Raw genomic sequence first — 16,793 nt, 5'->3', positions numbered from 1 at the left:
AAATTTGCTCTGATGTTTGTTGTGGGAGTCTGTGGAAGCCGCAACCGGACAACTCTGGCAGCTGGACACATTTATTGAGGCTGCTGCACTACTGCATTTATTTGGTAGCTACACCGGTCACTACTGCATTTATTTGGTAGCTACACCGGTCACTACTTCATTTATTTGGTAGCTACACCGGTCACTACTGCATTTATTTGGTAGCTACACCGGTCACTACTTCATTTATTTGGTAGCTACACCGGTCACTACTTCATTTATTTGGTAGCTACACCGGTCACTACTTCATTTATTTGGTAGCTACACCGGTCACTACTTGCATTTATTTGGTAGCTACACCGGTCACTACTGCATTTATTTGGTAGCTACACCGGTCACTACTGCATTTATTTGGTAGCTACACCGGTCACTACTGCATTTATTTGGTAGCTACACCGGTCACTACTGCATTTATTTGGTAGCTACACCGGTCACTACTGCATTTATTTGGTGAGGTTGTTAAGCCCCGCCCCCTCTCCCTCTGCTAGACTCTGATAGGCTGGAGCACCAGCTGGAGGAGGCGGTGTCGCTGCGTCAGGACTACGAGAGCTCCGCCTCCAAACTGAGGAGTCTGGAGAAGCAGGTGAAGACGCTGAGGCAGGAGAAGGAGGAGGTGCACAAGGTGAGTGGAGGAGGGGGAGTAACAAAATGGTCATGCTATGAACTCCAAGAAGCTGTGGGATACCATGAAGGCCATCACTAACATGACCACAGCCAAGAAATGTCTGAACTTAATGATAACTTGCAAAAAGCAAATTAATCAGCTGACCTCTTTATGAGATTTGAGACCCATCATTTCTCCTCTGAGTGTGACAATGTTTTACAATCTATAAGTGTCACTGACCAGGACGCCAGAGTGTTGATCGACCCTTATGAGGTCCAGTCAGTTGTTAAACACCGTTGTGGTAAAAAAAGCCACAGGGCCACAGGCGGCATCTCCTCCTTTCTCCTTCCAACCTGAGGAGGAGCTGAGCTGCACTGTGTCTGTAGATCACCCCCTTCTGGAAGGAATCAGTCATAACACCCTGCCCCTCCTGTTGCCTTAACATCAAATGTAATCAAATGTTTTGAGAGAATCATGGTGTCATCACTTAAAGGAATAGTTCACCCAAAATTCAAATTGATCTCCTCCCCCTCATGTGGACTAAGGGCTGGGAGAAGTTTCAGAGTCCTCCGTGGCTTCTCTGAGTTACAGGGGGTCTCGGCGTAGCAGTGCATGTCCATATGACGGTTGCAAATGGATACCAACTGTCTTCGTAACAAAAAGACACACCAAAAAACATCCAGATACCTCCATGCTGCTTGTATGTAATGTCCCTCTGGTATTGAAGCCCCGACATGAGAAACTGTTCCTGTGTCAGTGCAAATCACGCGAGATTTGCACGGACACAGGAAGAGCAGTGAACTGAGACACTGGGAGCTTCAGCTACAAACAAGCTTAACATATAGACTTATTTAATTATTTTTGGAACAATTTTCTAACACCTGGAACCACTGATTCATGTGATCCAGTGTGACGGCTGAAATAAACTGGGAATGGCCGCGACGCGAAACGTACGTCACGCGACAGCCGCAGCAGCTCGCGCCCATTCAGTCAATGGAAGCTCCTCCAGCGGCCGTCGCGCGGCGTTTCTCTTCTTTTTCGCGCCGGGTCTATTTTATTTCCTGGTGGCGTGGCTACGCGGCCCTCCAACAGGTAGAAAACTACAGAGAACTGTGTATAAAACCAATATATTACGTTTAAAAGTGATTAAAATGAATGTCTCATGTACCAGAGGCAAAGCCAGTAGCAGTGCAACATTATGGGGTTTGTTTTGTTACATTGTGGATCCATGATCGTGTAGTTAAACAGTTAATGATACCATCTAATATAGTCTGCACTTGCAAACCTACATAGTCAGCAGATTACCTGTGAAAAGGTTCTGTCAATCCATTTTAACAGGAAGGATGTAAAAATGTGTTGAGATGCATAAAGTCACTCATTTACTGCAGCTTGACAAGGTGAAGCTGAAGCTGCAACAACAAACAGTGAAGTCGCGTCGCGTCGCGTCCGTGGTGTAGCAGGTAAAAACTCTGCTCCGCCCCGCTAACGTATCCCGTCGCGGCCGTTCCCAGTGTATTCCTGGCGTGAGACTGACTCCTCCTCCTCTCCTCCTCCTCCTCTCCTCCTCTCCTCCTCCTCTCCTCTGAGCAGCAGCTGTCTGACTCCCTGGAGCGCCTGAGGAGTCAGACCAAGGAGCTGAAGGAGGCGCACTCCCAGAGGAGGCTGGCGCTGCAGGAGTTCTCTGAGGCGTCGGAGCGCGTGGCCGAGCTGCGCTCCTCCAAGCAGCGCCTCTCCCGCCAGCTCAGGGACAAGGAGGAGGAGGTGGAGGCGCTCCTCCTCAGGATGGAGGCCATGAGGCAGGAGATCCGCAAGACCGAGAAGAACCGCAAGGAGGTGAGGAGGAGCTGGGGGGAGAGGAGGAGAGGAGAGGTGGGAGGGGAGGGGGGAGGGGGGGAGGGGGGTGGGGGGGGCAGGAGGAGAGGAGAGAGGAGAGAGGGGAGGTGGAGGAGAGGAGGAGAGAGGAAAGAGAGAGTAGGAGGAAGAGGAGAGGAGGAGAGAGGAGAGGAGGAGGAGAGGAGGAGGAGAGGAGAGGAGAGGAGGAGGTGAGAGGAGAGGAGGAGGAGAGGAAAGAGAGAGTAGGAGGGAGAGGAGGAGGGGGAGAGGAGGAGGAGGAGAGAGGAGAGGAGGAGGAGAGGAGGAGGAGAGAGGAGAGGAGAGGAGGGGGAGAGGAGGAGGAGAGGAGAGGAGGAGGAGAGAGGAGAGGAGAGGAGGAGGAGAGAGGAGAGAGGGGGGGAGGAGGAGGTGAGAGGAGAGGAGGAGGAGGAGAGGAGAAAGAGAGAGTAGGAGGAAGAGGAGAGGAGGAGGAGAGAGGAGAGAGGGGGGGGGAGGTGAGAGGAGAGGAGGAAGAGGAGAGGAGAGGAGGAGGAGAGAGGAGAGGGGGGGGGGAGGAGGAGGTGAGAGGAGAGGAGGAGAGGAGAAAGAGAGAGTAGGAGGAAGAGGAGAGTAGGAGGAAGAGGAGAGGAGGAGGAGAGAGGAGAGAGGGGGGGGAGGAGGTGAGAGGAGAGGAGGAGGAGGAGAGGAGAGAGGAGGAAGAGAGGAAAGAGAGAGTAGGAGGAAGAGGAGAGGAGGAGGAGAGAGGAGAGAGGGGGGGAGGAGGTGAGAGGAGAGGAGGAGGAGGAGAGGAGGAGAGGAGAAAGAGAGAGTAGGAGGAAGAGGAGAGGAGGAGGAGAGAGGAGAGAGGGGGAGGAGGTGAGAGGAGAGGAGGAGGAGGAGAGGAGAGGAGGAGGAGAGAGGAGAGGGGGGGGAGGAGGAGGTGAGAGGAGAGGAGGAGAGGAGAAAGAGAGAGTAGGAGGAAGAGGAGAGGAGGAGGAGAGAGGAGAGAGGGGGGGAGGAGGTGAGAGGAGAGGAGGAAGAGGAGAGGAGAGGAGAGGAGGAGGAGAGGGGGGGAGGAGGAAGAGGAGAGGAGGAGGAGGGGGAGAGGAAGAGGAGAGGAGAGAGAGGAGGAGGAGAGTAAGAGGAGAGGAGGAGGAGAGAGGAGAGGGGGGGGAGGAGGTGAGAGGAGAGGAGGAAGAGGAGAGGAGAGAGGAGGAAGAGGAGAGGAGGAGGAGGGGGAGAGGAAGAGGAGAGGAGAGGAGGAGGAGAGAGAGAGGAGAGGAGAGGAGAGGAAGAGGAGAAAGAGGAGAGGAGGAGAAGAGAGAAGAGAGGAGAGGAGGAGGAGGAGAGGGGAGGAGGAGGAGAGAGAGGAGGAGAGAGGAGAGGAAGAAGAGAGGAGGAGAGGAGGAGGAGGTGCAGCAGCAGCAGGAGAGATCAGTAGAGAACTGGTCCAGGTCTCAGTCTGACTCTGAGCTGCAGGTCTCTGTCTCCACCACCGGGGGGCGACACACACACACACACACACACACACACATATATAACCCTATAGTAAATATACTGGACTGTAGCTGAGCTGCTCATTTGCATCTCTAGTCCCTAATAAATAAATAAATAACAGTTGACCAGCAGGAATAAAAACAACACAATAAAAATAAAATACAAATGGAGATAAACTACAGAGACAAGACAGTAAATACATGTAGAGGACAGAGTCCTCACACAGGACAAGACCCAGGTCCACTGAGTGGTTACACTCTGTTTCACTACAACTACTACTACTACTACCACTACTACATCCCACTGACAGCAACACTAACAGGAAGTGATGTCATCAACACTAACAGGAAGTGATGTCATCTACACTAACAGGAAGCTCATTTCACAGCTGTAGAAACTGTAGATATATACATAGATATATAGACGTAGAAGCCTCCTCCTCCGCTGCTGTCCATAGGAACGATGCGTCAACACGGCGGCCATCTTGGTCAGGGGGAAGCCGTGTCTACTTCCTGCTTTAGAGGTCTATCAACCATTAACATCACCACAACTAACCAAATATTCAAGTGTTTGGTTTATTATAAATGTCAGACATAGATTTATGATACAACAACAACAAAAAAATGTTTTTATAATTTTTATTTTTTATATTAAACATAGACTTCCATACACACACACCCACATGCATCCATACAGTGAAACATGTTCTACAGGGTCTGACTGGTCTGACTGCTGCTCAGACGTTTATATGTCTATAGTCAGAAACCCCTCACCAAGATGGCCGCCGTGTTGACGTGCATCTACATGTATAGTAGATCTATGGTAGAAACGAGCAGGTTCACGGTCTTGTCGCTCCGCTGTCTAACCTGTGTGTTAGAGGAGCCCTTCAGAATAAAAGCCCCGTGCTGCTGGCCTTCAGAATAAAAGCCCTGTGTGTGTGTGTGTGTGTGTGTGTGTGTAGCTGGAGGCCCAGCTGGACGATGCGAAGGCCGAGGCGTCGAAGGAGAGGAAGCTGAGGGAGCACAGCGAGGGATACTCCAAACAGCTGGAGGCCGAGCTGGAGAGCCTGAAGGTCAGAGGTCACACACTCACTGCTTGTTGAACCCGTGTAGCATTGCTTCGGCTATGTTAGTGCTGGTTCATCAGTTGTCCTTCCTGTCAGGTTATAGCTGCAGATTTCAACTATTTAACCATTACATTTAAACATGCAGAATTTCAATGTTTTCTTCTCCCTTTAGCATTTCTACTGGTTTTTACCTTTAAAAAGGCATTCATCTCATACTACAAGTTACATGTTTCAGCTTTAGCATTAGCCTTTTCAACATTGCTTTAGCAGTTTCTTCAGCTAATTTAGCGTTGATTCAACAATTTCTTCAGTTCATTCAGCATTGCTTCAGCAACAGCGTTCAGCTGCTTTCAGCATTCACACGCATTTTCTGCAGGAAATGCTTCTTTTTCTAGTTAGTGTGAATGTCGGCCATTTTGTTTCTTTAAACTTATTATTATTATTCTTAGTCTTCCGCTCTTTTTTCACAAATCGTCACTGATGATGAATAAACAGAAACTAACGAGCTGCTCCCTCTGCTCCTGGTCCCTGTGCAGTCCCAGCCGGGCGGCGGTCCGGCCTCGGGGGGGGCAGAGTCCCAGCAGGAGCTGCTGAGGCTGAAGGCCGAGCTGGATAAGAAGGTTCTGTTCTACGAGGAGGAGCTGCTGAGCAGAGACTCAACTCACTGCAACGACGTCAAGAAGCTACGCAAAGACCTGCACGAGTCTGAGGGCGGCACGCTGGCCGCCAACAAGGAGCTGCTGCTGCTGAGGGACAAGCTGGACAAGGCCCGCAGGGACCGGTGAGGAGGACACACTGCTGCTAAAGGGACAGTTCAACAGCTAGGCAGACTAGTCCCTATAGTCAGAGCAGTAGGTTCATCACCTTTAATTGTCAGTGCAAGCTGTTTTTAGCTATTTTCCTTCATCAAACTCATCAAATACACAATCCAACAACTCCACAACGCTCTGGTGGACAAGTTGTGAGCTGCACATTCACCACGCTATGAGATAATAACACAACGTTACCACACAGAGTTGTTTTAGAGGGAAATACAGAGACTGATGATGAAAAACTGTCCCTGAAGGCAACGTGTATCAGTGGTTTTGCATGAATTTCCCTCTAAAACAACTCTGTGTGGTAACGTTGTGTTATTATCTCATAGCGTGGTGAATGTGCAGCTCACAACTTGTCCACCAGAGCGTTGTGGAGTTGTTGGATTGTGTATTTGATGAGTTTGATGAGGGAAACCAAGAAATCCCATAATGAGCCTCCGTAGCGTAGTTCTGAGCAGCTCACGGCTCTGCTCCGCCGTTCTAAAAACAGCTTGCACCGACAATTAAAGGTAACAAACCTACTGCTATGACTATAGGGATTATGGTGATGGGCCAATTTGACAAAATGTTGAACTATCCCTTTAAGGTTAAAGAAGAGTCTGAATCCACGTTTCCACCTGTTAATGATAAATATGTAGTTTTGTCTTTACAGTTATTTTATTATTATTTAGTGGTCGACTCGCCCAGTGTTTCCTAGTTTAGGTTCCCAGTGAGCCAATGGGAGTGCTGACTTAGTGTGTGTGTGTGTGTGTGTGTGTGTGTGTGTGTGTGTGTGTGTGCAGCCAGGTGGAGGTGGACGAGGCCGTCTCGGTCCTGAAGGAGAAATACGAGCGAGAGAAAAACCTGCTGACGGAGGAGAACCGCAAGCTGACGGCAGAGACCGACAAGGTGTGTTTCTATCCACCACTTTCCGGAGAACGGTGCTGGGTGTCGCCATGACACTCCATTCATTACATTTTAGATTAATGTTAGCTGGGCTAACCGTTAGCTGTTAGCCGTTAGCCGTTAGCAGTGTCAATAAACAATAACTCAATAAACGGCCCATGAAAAGATATCTTCTCCAGCGGATATCCTAGTTCCAACATGACTGAGCTAACTGGAGTAGTTTCATGTCGTGTCCCACAACGGGAGGGTTTTAACAGCTGACGTCCTGCTGTTAGCTTAGCTGCTGATGTTAGCTTAGCTGTCAGCAGCAGCAAAGCTAACAACTACGATAACCATGACTAATTACAAAAACGTGCACACAGAAATAGTAATGTTTGTTCAATAATTCGTTTTATAGACTTAACAAACATCAGATTTAGTCAAAACGGTTTTGGCAGCCCGGAGCCCCCACATTTGGTACCTACACCGGTGGCTAACGCTACCAGTTAGCCGCTAACGCTACCAGTTAGCCGCTAACGCTACCAGTTAGCCGCTCGCTAGAACCGGTGGCTAACGCTACCAGTTAGCCGCTAACGCTACCAGTTAGCCGCTCGCTAGAACGCTACTAAAACCCACTTCCGTTGTGGTGTGACGCAATGGATCATGGGAAAATAAAGTGGTGGATAGCCACTGTTACCGCTACTGCTGCTGCCATGGTTACAGCAGGTTAACGGCTGTGTGTGTGTGTGTGTGTGTGTGTGTAGCTGTGCTCCTTCGTGGACAGACTGACGGCTCAGAACCGGCAGCTGGAGGACGATCTGACCGACCTGGCGTCTAAGAAGGAGAGCGTGGCGCACTGGGAGGCTCAGATCGCCGAGATCATCCAGTGGTGAGGAGGGGGGGCTTCAGGGAGCAGGGGGGGGGGGGGGGGGGGTAATGTAACAGGGGGCGGGGTCTACTAGCTGTCTCTGATGCTAACGAGTGCTAGCACGTCTCTCTCTCAGCAGCAGCAGTTGTCATGACAACAAACAAAGAGAAATACAGTCTGAGTGAAGCGCTGGAGCCGCGGACCGATTCCCCGTCGTCACCGACAACTAAAGCCTCGACTGGTTACAAGTATTAGGGCCGTTGTAGTGAGCTAGCTCGATGCTAACTTCAGCTAGCGGTAGCGGTTAGCATCCGCCGCTAACACCGTCTTCCCAGCTCACCACAACAACATAACAACATAACACTGGAGGCTCCCGGTGTTGGTGACGGTCGGCTATCGGCCCACGGCTCCAGAGCTTCACTCGGACTGTATTTCCTGTCCTTTGTTGTCATGACAACTGCTGCTGTCTGGGGCAGGAGGCTACGTAGCTTAGCCCCAGAGGAGGGGGGGCCTAGTTTCAATGTTTAGTTTACAAAAAGACTTGAATTTAACCTGAAGGAACCTGTAGGAACTCTGAGACGGGCGGGGCTTCATGTGTCAGGGGGCGGGGCTTCATGTGTCAGGGGGCGGGGCTCCAGGGGGCGGGGCCTAAGGCTCCAGGGGGGCGGGGCTTGAGGACTGACCGTGTGTCTGTGCCTCAGGGTGAGCGATGAGAAGGACGCGCGAGGATACCTCCAGGCCCTGGCCACCAAGATGACGGAGGAGCTGGAGACGCTGCGCTGCTCCAACCTGACCAGACCTCTGGTAACACACACACACACACACACACACACACACACACACACACACACACACACACACACACACACACACACACACACACACACACACACACACCTGGACATGTGTTAGTGATGTCACAGTAAAGGGTTGGTCCCTGTCAGAGGAATAATCACAGTATCTGGATTATTCTGCATTGATTAATTTCACAACTATGAATGTGTAAAATCTAAACTACCGTAGTTTACAGACTATAGAGCACCTGAGTATCAGCTGCACCAGATACATGTTAAAATAAAACACATATCTAGGCCGCACTTGAATATAAGCAGCAGGTTTTCATGTTAAAACATGAGATATTTCCACAGACAGACAGTAGAGAACTGTGCCAGTCTGTTCTGGTTACCTCCTCTCCTCCACACTGTAAAAACTCTACATCTTTCCAAGAATATTTGTCTTATTTCTTGTCAAAATGTCTCATTTCTAGTCAAAACTAATCTCTTTCCACTTAAAATAAGACTCATCACCTAAAAATTAACTTGTTTTCAGATCATTTTCACTTGTTTCAAACTAATTTTCACTTGAAATAAGTAGAAAAATCTGCCAGTGAAAACAAGTTTTTTGTGCTTGTAATAAGAAAGAAAAACTTGCTCCACTATCAGATTTTTCTACTTATTTCAAGTGAAAATCTGCTTGAAAGAAGTAAAAAGTGTCTAAAAACAAGCTGCTTTTAACGTGATGAGTCTTATTTTAAGTAGAATGAGATTTGTTTTGATGAGAAATAAGACAAATATTCTTGGTAAGATTTAGAGCAACGACTCACTAACATCTACACCCTACTGGTTCCCTGTTACCATGGTAACTGACCCTAACCCTTGACCCTCTGGCCTCTAACCCGTGACCTCAGCCTGAGTCTGACGTGGCCACGCCCCCCAGGAAGCCGTGGCCTCCTATTGGTGGAGAGAGGAGGGTGAGTGGCCAATCAGGATTCAGCTTGCATGGCTACTGGCTACTGGCTCGCATGGCTGTCGACCAATCACACGCCTCCGTGACCGATACACAGATACTGGCTCATCCTGTACTCAGTTAGTCTGGGGCCGTTGACTCGCTGTTTTGGGAAGGAAACGGATCCAGGGCGAGAGAGACAGACCTTTCCTTCAAAATAAAAGCACCAAGCTAATAAAATGCGGTAAAACTCTTTAATTTAAGGAATATAATTTACAAGAAAGTCCCCGAGCCATTAAGTTAACATTTCGCTTTTATTGTATTGCAAGTTAATGTTTATTTTATAAGTTTTATGTTGGTGAACACTTTTATTTTGGTGGATTTGGTGATTTCGGTATCCGCTACAGACAGGAACCAGAATGCAGACTAATTCAGAGGTAACGGACACCAGGCTCTTTGCTTGTCTGAAGAGCCTGGTGATGCGAGGCTAGTACTCAGTAGAAGTAATAGAGTACAGGCTCACAAGCCCCGCCCACCTCCCCCTCCCCGCTGCATGCGTTGGCATGGCAACGGTAAACGAGTGAAACGGGTACAACACAGTCAAACACAACACCAGAGTTTTAAACCGTATAAACGGACTCAGTGATGAGTTTTATAATAAACTGTTGCTAGGCTACTGGAGACAGGGGAAGCAGTTGCTATAGAAACGGTTCTCAACGAGCCGGCACAGAGCTAACAGTAGCCTAGCCGTTAGCACAGAGCTAACAGTAGCCTAGCCGTTAGCACTGGATGAACTCACGGAGCTAACAGTAGCCTAGCCGTTATCACAGAGCTAACAGTAGCCTAGCCGTTAGCACTGGATGAACTCACAGAGCTAACAGTAGCCTAGCCGTTATCACAGACCTAACAGTAGCCTAGCCGTTAGCACAGACCTAACAGTAGCCTAGCCGTTAGCACAGAGCTAACAGTAGCCTAGCCGTTAGCACTGGATGAACTCACGGAGCTAACAGTAGCCTAGCCGTTATCACAGAGCTAACAGTAGCCTAGCCGTTATCACAGACCTAACAGTAGCCTAGCCGTTAGCACAGAGCTAACAGTAGCCTAGCCGTTAGCACAGAGCTAACAGTAGCCTAGCCATTAGCACAGAGCTAACAGTAGCCTAGCCGTTAGCACTGGATGAACTCACGGAGCTAACAGTAGCCTAGCCGTTATCACAGACCTAACAGTAGCCTAGCCGTTAGCACAGAGCTAACAGTAGCCTAGCCGTTAGCACTGGATGAACTCACGGAGCTAACAGTAGCCTAGCCGTTAGCACAGAGCTAACAGTAGCCTAGCCGTTAGCACTGGATGAACTCACGGAGCTAACAGTAGCCTAGCCGTTAGCACTGGATGAACTCACGGAGCTAACAGTAGCCTAGCCGTTAGCACAGAGCTAACAGTAGCCTAGCCGTTAGCACTGGATGCTTTATAGACACATGTGACTTCCTGTGTCTACGCATCGAATACACCCACACGGCGCCGTGTCTGGTTGCCACGGCGCCGTGTGGTTTGCCACGGCGCCGTGTGGTTTGCCACGGCGCCGTGTTGGGTTGTGAACGTGTATAAACGTTGCTGTGCCGGGTCGAGGCTGCTGGTCACATGACTGTGTCTGAGCTGCTCTGATTGGCTGCTGCTCCATCTACTGCTGTCATAGCCAGGTAGTAGTTGTTGCCGTGGCAGCAGGCCGTGTCTCACCTGTCCCCCCTGTCCCCCCCCCCCCCCCCCCCCCCCCCCCCTCAGGACCCCCTGTGGAAGGTGCGGCGCAGCCAGAAGCTGGACATGTCGGCGCGGCTGGAGCTGCAGTCGGCTCTCGACGCCGAGATCAGAGCCAAGACGCTGGTGCAGGAGGAGCTGAGGAGGGTCAAAGGTCACAACCTGCAGCTGGAGAGGTCAGAGGTCACCTGTCTGTTTACCTGTCTATAGGACGAATTTCCTTGTACTTCCTGGTAGAAAACCAGCACAATAGTGACGGACGAGAGTTTCACTATATTTATCTACTTTTTCATGTCACTATATCACCGTTTAGACTAATCTGATGTTTGTAAAGTTTATAAAACCAATGATTGGACAAACATTACTATTTCTGTGTGCACATTTTTGTAATTAGTCATGGTTATCATAGATTAGCCGGGCTAACGGTTAGCTACCTGTTTAACTTTAATAACTCAGTGACTCAATAAACGCTCCATGAAAAAATATTTTCTCCAGCGGATATCTGAGTTCCAACATGACTGAGCTAACTGGAGTAGTTTCATGTCGTGTCCCACAACGGGAGGGTTTTAACAGCTGACGTCCTGCTGTTAGCTTAGCTACCGCTGTTAGCTTAGCTACCGCTGTTAGCTTAGCTACCGTTAGCTTAGCTGCTGCTGTTAGCTTAGCTACCGTTAGCTTAGCTACCGCTGTTAGCTTAGCTACCGCTGTTAGCTTAGCTACCGTTAGCTTAGCTGCTGTTAGCTTAGCTACCGCTGTTAGCTTAGCTACCGCTGTTAGCTTAGCTTCAGCTGAGCCACTGATGCTTTCTAGACACTGTGATTCCCCCAAACTGAATAAATACAACACATAGCAACACAAAACACACACACAGAAATAGTAATGTTTCTTCAATCATTTCAGATTTGTCTAAACGGTGATAGGGCGTGAAAAATATGATATATAGCTAAACTCTCGTTCGTTACTATTGATCTCATTCACATTACAGCTGGTTTTCTACCAGGAAGTAGAATGTAAACAACAAGGAGATTCTGTCTATACCTGTACCTCTCTACCTGGAGAGGTCAAAGGTCACAACCTGCAGCTGGAGAGGTCAGAGGTCACCTGTCCTCTACCTGTCTCACCTGTCTCTGTCTCACCTGTCCTCTCTGTCCTCTGTGTGTCCTCAGTAAGCTGAAGGAGTCAGAGGAGCGCAGCAGGGAGATGGGGGAGCAGGTGGACAGCCTGAAGAAGGAGGTGGAGGAGAGTCGCTCTCGCTCTGATAAAGGTGAGCTCAGCTACACACCTACACACCTACACACCTGCACACGCACACACACACACACACACACACACACACACACACACACACACACACAGCTGTGACCTGTGACCTCTGACCTGTGTCTCTCCTCAGGCCTGAAGCTTCCAGACTTCCAGGACTCCATCTTTGAATACTTCAACACGTCTCCACTGGCTCCAGACCTCACCTTCAGGGTGAGTCAGCTGGTGGTGGGGGGGGGGGGGGGGGGGGCTTAGAGGACAGGTAGGAGGGGGAGGGGCTTAGAGCAGGGGGAGGAGCTTAGAGTCACATGACCAGGGGGAGGGGGAGGGGCTTAGAGCAGGGGGAGAGGGAGGGGGGAGGAGTCACATGACCAGGTAGAGACAGGTAGTGATGATGTCACTGATGATGTCACTGAGTGTGTGTTTGTCTCCGTGGCGTCGAGGCTTCTCTTGACTCCGCCTCCTCGCTGCCGGCTCTGATGGAGGAAGTAGTAAGTTCACCTGGTCGCCGTGGTTACCTACAACCCTCAGCAGCTAGTTCACCTGGTCTCCGTGGTTACCTACAACCCTCAGCAGCTAGTTCACCTGGTCTCCGTGGTTACCTACAACCCTCAGCAGCTAGTTCACCTGGTCGCCGTGGTTACCTACAACCCCCAGCAGCTAGTTCACCTGGTCTCCATGGTTACCTGACTAGTAGCTGGTAGCATGTTGCTAATAGTGGCAGCTAGACGTCATGGTGGATTGATCAGTGTTGTTGTTGTTGTTGTTGTTGTTGTTGTTGTTGTTGTTGTTGTTTGGTCACATGTTGTTTCTCCTCAGACCACGGACATAGACTCCGCCCCCCTGAAGTCAGAGGCCACCTCCCCCTCCCCCTCCGCTGCCTCCGAACCTGAGGTCAGTGTGTGTGTGTGTGTGTGTTTGGTGTGTGTGTGTGTGTGTGTGTGTGTGTCATCATCCAGCTGAGTCTCTGTCCTTGTCCACAGGAAGTCAAAGCAGCTCTGGTCCCAGCCAGCCCCTCCCCCACCTCCGGGAGCTCCACGCTCATCACACCAAAGGTAGAGGACACGTCTACCTGTCTTTACCTGTCTCACCTGTCTCACCTGTCTCACCTGTCTCTGTCTCACTGTGGACTGAGTCGTAGGCCTGTAACGATACACGTGTCGAAACCGAACCCGCGACACTTTAAGACACGAACCTGTGTCGCCAATGAAATGGCAGAACTGCGACACACCCAACAAAAGTTTGTTTGTTTTTTCCTGCGACCAATCGACCAATGAGATTTTGGTCGACTATTTTACTACCAAAATCTCTTCTTTTTTTAACCTTAAAAATTTCGAATTGAATTGGATCGTGTATCGAACCGTGGGTCAGAAATCGAGATACGAATCGAATCGTGACTTTGAAGCATCGTTACAGGCCGTACAGTCGTCCTCTCTGTGTCTGTCTCTACCTGTCTCACCTGTCTCACCTGTCTCACCTGTCTCACCTGTCTCTACCTGTCTCTCTGTGTGTCTCAGCCTAAAGCTCACCAGCTGAGCATCAAGACGTTCTCCAGTCCGACCCAGTGCACCCACTGCAGCTCTCTGATGGTCGGCCTCATCCGCCAGGGATACGCCTGTGAAGGTAACACACCACACACCATCCTGCCTTCTGATTGGCCCACACACCGTCCTGCCTTCTGATTGGCCCACACACCGTCCTGCCTTCTCATTGGCCCACACACCGTCCTGCCTTCTGATTGGCCCACACACCGACCTGCCTTCTGATTGGCCCACACACCATCCTGCCTTCTGATTGGCCCACACACCGTCCTGCCTTCTGATTGGCCGCTGCCCTGTGGGAGGAGCCAGTTCTAACAGTTCAATTCAATATTCAATTCAATATACTTTAATTGTCCCTGTAGGGAAATTCGTCATGGACTTCACTGGTGGTCCGCAGTTTAAAAATAAAACTAAATAAAACAATCAAACCAACAATAAAAGTGTTCTCCTTGTCTCCACAGTGTGTTCCTTCATCTGCCACGTGTCGTGTAAAGACTTCGCCCCGCTGGTCTGTCCCATCCCAGCAGAGCAGGCCAAGAGGCCGCAGGGCGTCGACGTGCAGCGAGGCATCGGCACGGCCTACAAGGGCTACGTCAGGGTAAGTTCTACTGGTTCTACTGGTTCTACTGGGTTGTAGTGGGCAAGGCAATTTTATTTGTATAGCCAGAGTAGTATTGTAGAGGCAGGGAGAGAGCTTAATGGGAGGACTGGATGGCAGACTGGAAGGCAGACTGGTTCATGGGAAGGGAAGGCAGACCAGCTTAATGGGAGGACTGGATGGCAGACTGGTTCATAGGAAGAGAGGACAGGCCGGTCTAACAGCTGGGTTAGGTAGTTCTCCAGTAGTTCCTCAGTAGTTCTCCGGTGGTTCCTCAGCAGACTGACGTGTTCTGTCCCGTCAGATTCCGAAGCCGAGCGGCGTGAAGAAGGGCTGGCAGCGAGCCTTCGCCGTGGTGTCGGACTGTAAGCTGTTCCTGTACGACGTTCCGGAGGGGAAGTCGACGCAGCCGGGCGTGGTGGCCGGTCTGGTTCTGGACCTCAGGTGAGACGGTTCCAGGTCTTAGTTTATTTATTTATTTGCACCAATACAGAATAACAAGAATAGGACACATTAAAATACACTGACAAAAGAAATAATAGGTGCAGGCCGAGACAAGAGACCCAACGGGCCGATACAAGGCCTCAGCTCAGGAAAACAACACAACAATTACCAAAACAAACACCCATGTATACACATACACAGACACACACATGCAGACACACTAGACAGTGAGAGTAGAAACACTACTCATCTTAAAAATAATATAATAAAAAATCACAATGCTAACAATAATATTAATTAACGAGACAACTCAAATCACTCCAGTATTAACACACAGTCACTTTGTAGATGTTTTTAAGTCGACATAAGTCAAATGAAGACGTGAACTGATGTTGTTGTGTTCTCCGTAGGGACGAGGAGTTCTCCGTCAGCTCCGTGTTGGCGTCGGACGTGATCCACGCCACCAGGAAGGACGTCCCCTGCATCTTCAGGGTACGACTCCTCCGGGTTGTAACCGTTAGGGGGGGGAGAAAAAATCCATTCACATAAATATTGTGATATCTTTTTCTTTTTTTTCAAAAATCGAAAAAAAAAATTTAACATTTTGGGGGAAAAATTTTTTAAATATTGTGCAATGTGCATTTTTTTTTTTGTTAATATTTTTATTAGGAGGTTAGGCAGAATTAGAACAGAAACCAATGTTGTAATTACATTGAGTATCGCAACACATCTGCATCACAATTGAAAATGTAAACATATCGATACAATAGAAATACTGTGCATCATGATGAATGAAGAGCAAGACATACAGTCTACCTCCTAGGATGCAATGTGCATCTGTTCGCCTTTTTTACATCCAGAGAGTCCAGGTTTTAAAGGGTTTAAGTTCACTTCATAATGGACTATGTTAATTTCTAGGCTCCTACAGTGTTTGTGTGCAGATAAATGTTAAAAATGCTAAAGACTAAAAATCATAGAGAGAATCTGCAATATCGTAGAATCACAATTTGAATCGAATCGCCATCCAAAGAATGGTAGAAGAATGGAATCAGGAGAAAAGCGTATCGTCCCAGCCCTAGTAACCGGTTGTGTGTTGTTGTTGTTGTTGTTGTTGTGGTAACCAGGTGACGTCGTCGCAGCTGGTGGCGCAGCTGTCCGCGGCGTCGCTGCTGGTGCTGGCGGAGAGCGAGGTGGAGAAGAGGAAGTGGGTCAGAATCCTGGAGAGTCTGCAGAGCATCCTGAACAAGAACCTGCTGAGGAGCCGCCCGGTGCACGCGCTGCACGAGGCCTACGACGCCTCGCTGCCCGTCATCAAGACCACGCTGTCCGCCGCCGTGCTCGGTAGGGGTGTGCACGGGTACCCGAGTACCCGGGTACCCAGTAGGCAGTCTGCTACTCGGTTATGAATTTATTATCCAGTTAACCTCGGATTAAAACAACGTCACGTTAGAGCAACAGTCTAGTGTCGGATCAAACTACATCATCATGCCGTGGTTCAGCTTTTTGTCGTGAAACAGTTTGGGATCAAGCAACGTGATTTTCTGCTGTGTAAAAGCATTTTTGGATCGAGCCTCGGACTTTCAAACCTTTTACAATAATCTGTGGTGGTTCCCTCGGCGACGAGAGGTGTCATCAAGTCTGGTAGAAAATCTGCTGCTTTCAGTTTACAAACATTGTGAAACCTTCCCAGTTGTTTCCTGAGACGATGCGAGGCAGAGAGGACCGAAGGCACCAACATGTAGTGGACTAATAAATAAACACCGCTAATGATTTAAAAAAAAAGAAAAAACAGTTTTCTCCTCCGAGGCGCCGCGGTATAAAGATGAACATCTGCCCCGTATGAGCATCTTAAACTCCATCTCTACTCTTATTATCCAGCTGATATTTAGTCTGACGACGCTGTGTGTC

General features: G+C 49.4%; 2 protein-coding genes across 3 annotated transcripts in view; both read left to right on the top strand.

Annotated features, from left to right (window-relative positions):
* Window positions 1–16,793, top strand: part of LOC311007046 (activator of 90 kDa heat shock protein ATPase homolog 1-like) — a 119,864-nt gene that overhangs the window by 53,617 nt on the left and 49,454 nt on the right. The gene's annotated exons all lie outside the window — the stretch shown is intronic.
* cdc42bpb (CDC42 binding protein kinase beta (DMPK-like)) overlaps window positions 1–16,793 on the top strand; it is a 45,842-nt gene that overhangs the window by 17,288 nt on the left and 11,761 nt on the right. Inside the window, exons 11-28 of one of the 2 annotated variants that reach the window (XM_084000818.1) lie at window positions 528–661; window positions 2,234–2,476; window positions 4,914–5,024; window positions 5,555–5,799; window positions 6,616–6,721; window positions 7,462–7,586; window positions 8,267–8,369; window positions 9,253–9,315; window positions 11,070–11,218; window positions 12,209–12,306; window positions 12,436–12,515; window positions 13,122–13,196; window positions 13,286–13,357; window positions 13,820–13,925; window positions 14,305–14,441; window positions 14,746–14,885; window positions 15,296–15,377; window positions 16,010–16,226. In XM_084000818.1, coding sequence (XP_083856944.1) covers window positions 528–661; window positions 2,234–2,476; window positions 4,914–5,024; window positions 5,555–5,799; window positions 6,616–6,721; window positions 7,462–7,586; window positions 8,267–8,369; window positions 9,253–9,315; window positions 11,070–11,218; window positions 12,209–12,306; window positions 12,436–12,515; window positions 13,122–13,196; window positions 13,286–13,357; window positions 13,820–13,925; window positions 14,305–14,441; window positions 14,746–14,885; window positions 15,296–15,377; window positions 16,010–16,226 — 2,286 coding nt within the window. The remainder of the gene's footprint in view (window positions 1–527; window positions 662–2,233; window positions 2,477–4,913; window positions 5,025–5,554; window positions 5,800–6,615; window positions 6,722–7,461; window positions 7,587–8,266; window positions 8,370–9,252; window positions 9,316–11,069; window positions 11,219–12,208; window positions 12,307–12,435; window positions 12,516–13,121; window positions 13,197–13,285; window positions 13,358–13,819; window positions 13,926–14,304; window positions 14,442–14,745; window positions 14,886–15,295; window positions 15,378–16,009; window positions 16,227–16,793) is intronic. The other variant, XM_084000819.1, reaches the window with a different exon arrangement.

This window comes from Trachurus trachurus, assembly GCF_905171665.1.
Source record: "Trachurus trachurus genome assembly, chromosome: 24".
NCBI lineage: Eukaryota > Metazoa > Chordata > Actinopteri > Carangiformes > Carangidae > Trachurus > Trachurus trachurus.
Note: the sequence above shows the minus strand (reverse complement) of the source record. Positions and strands in the feature narration are given on the sequence as shown.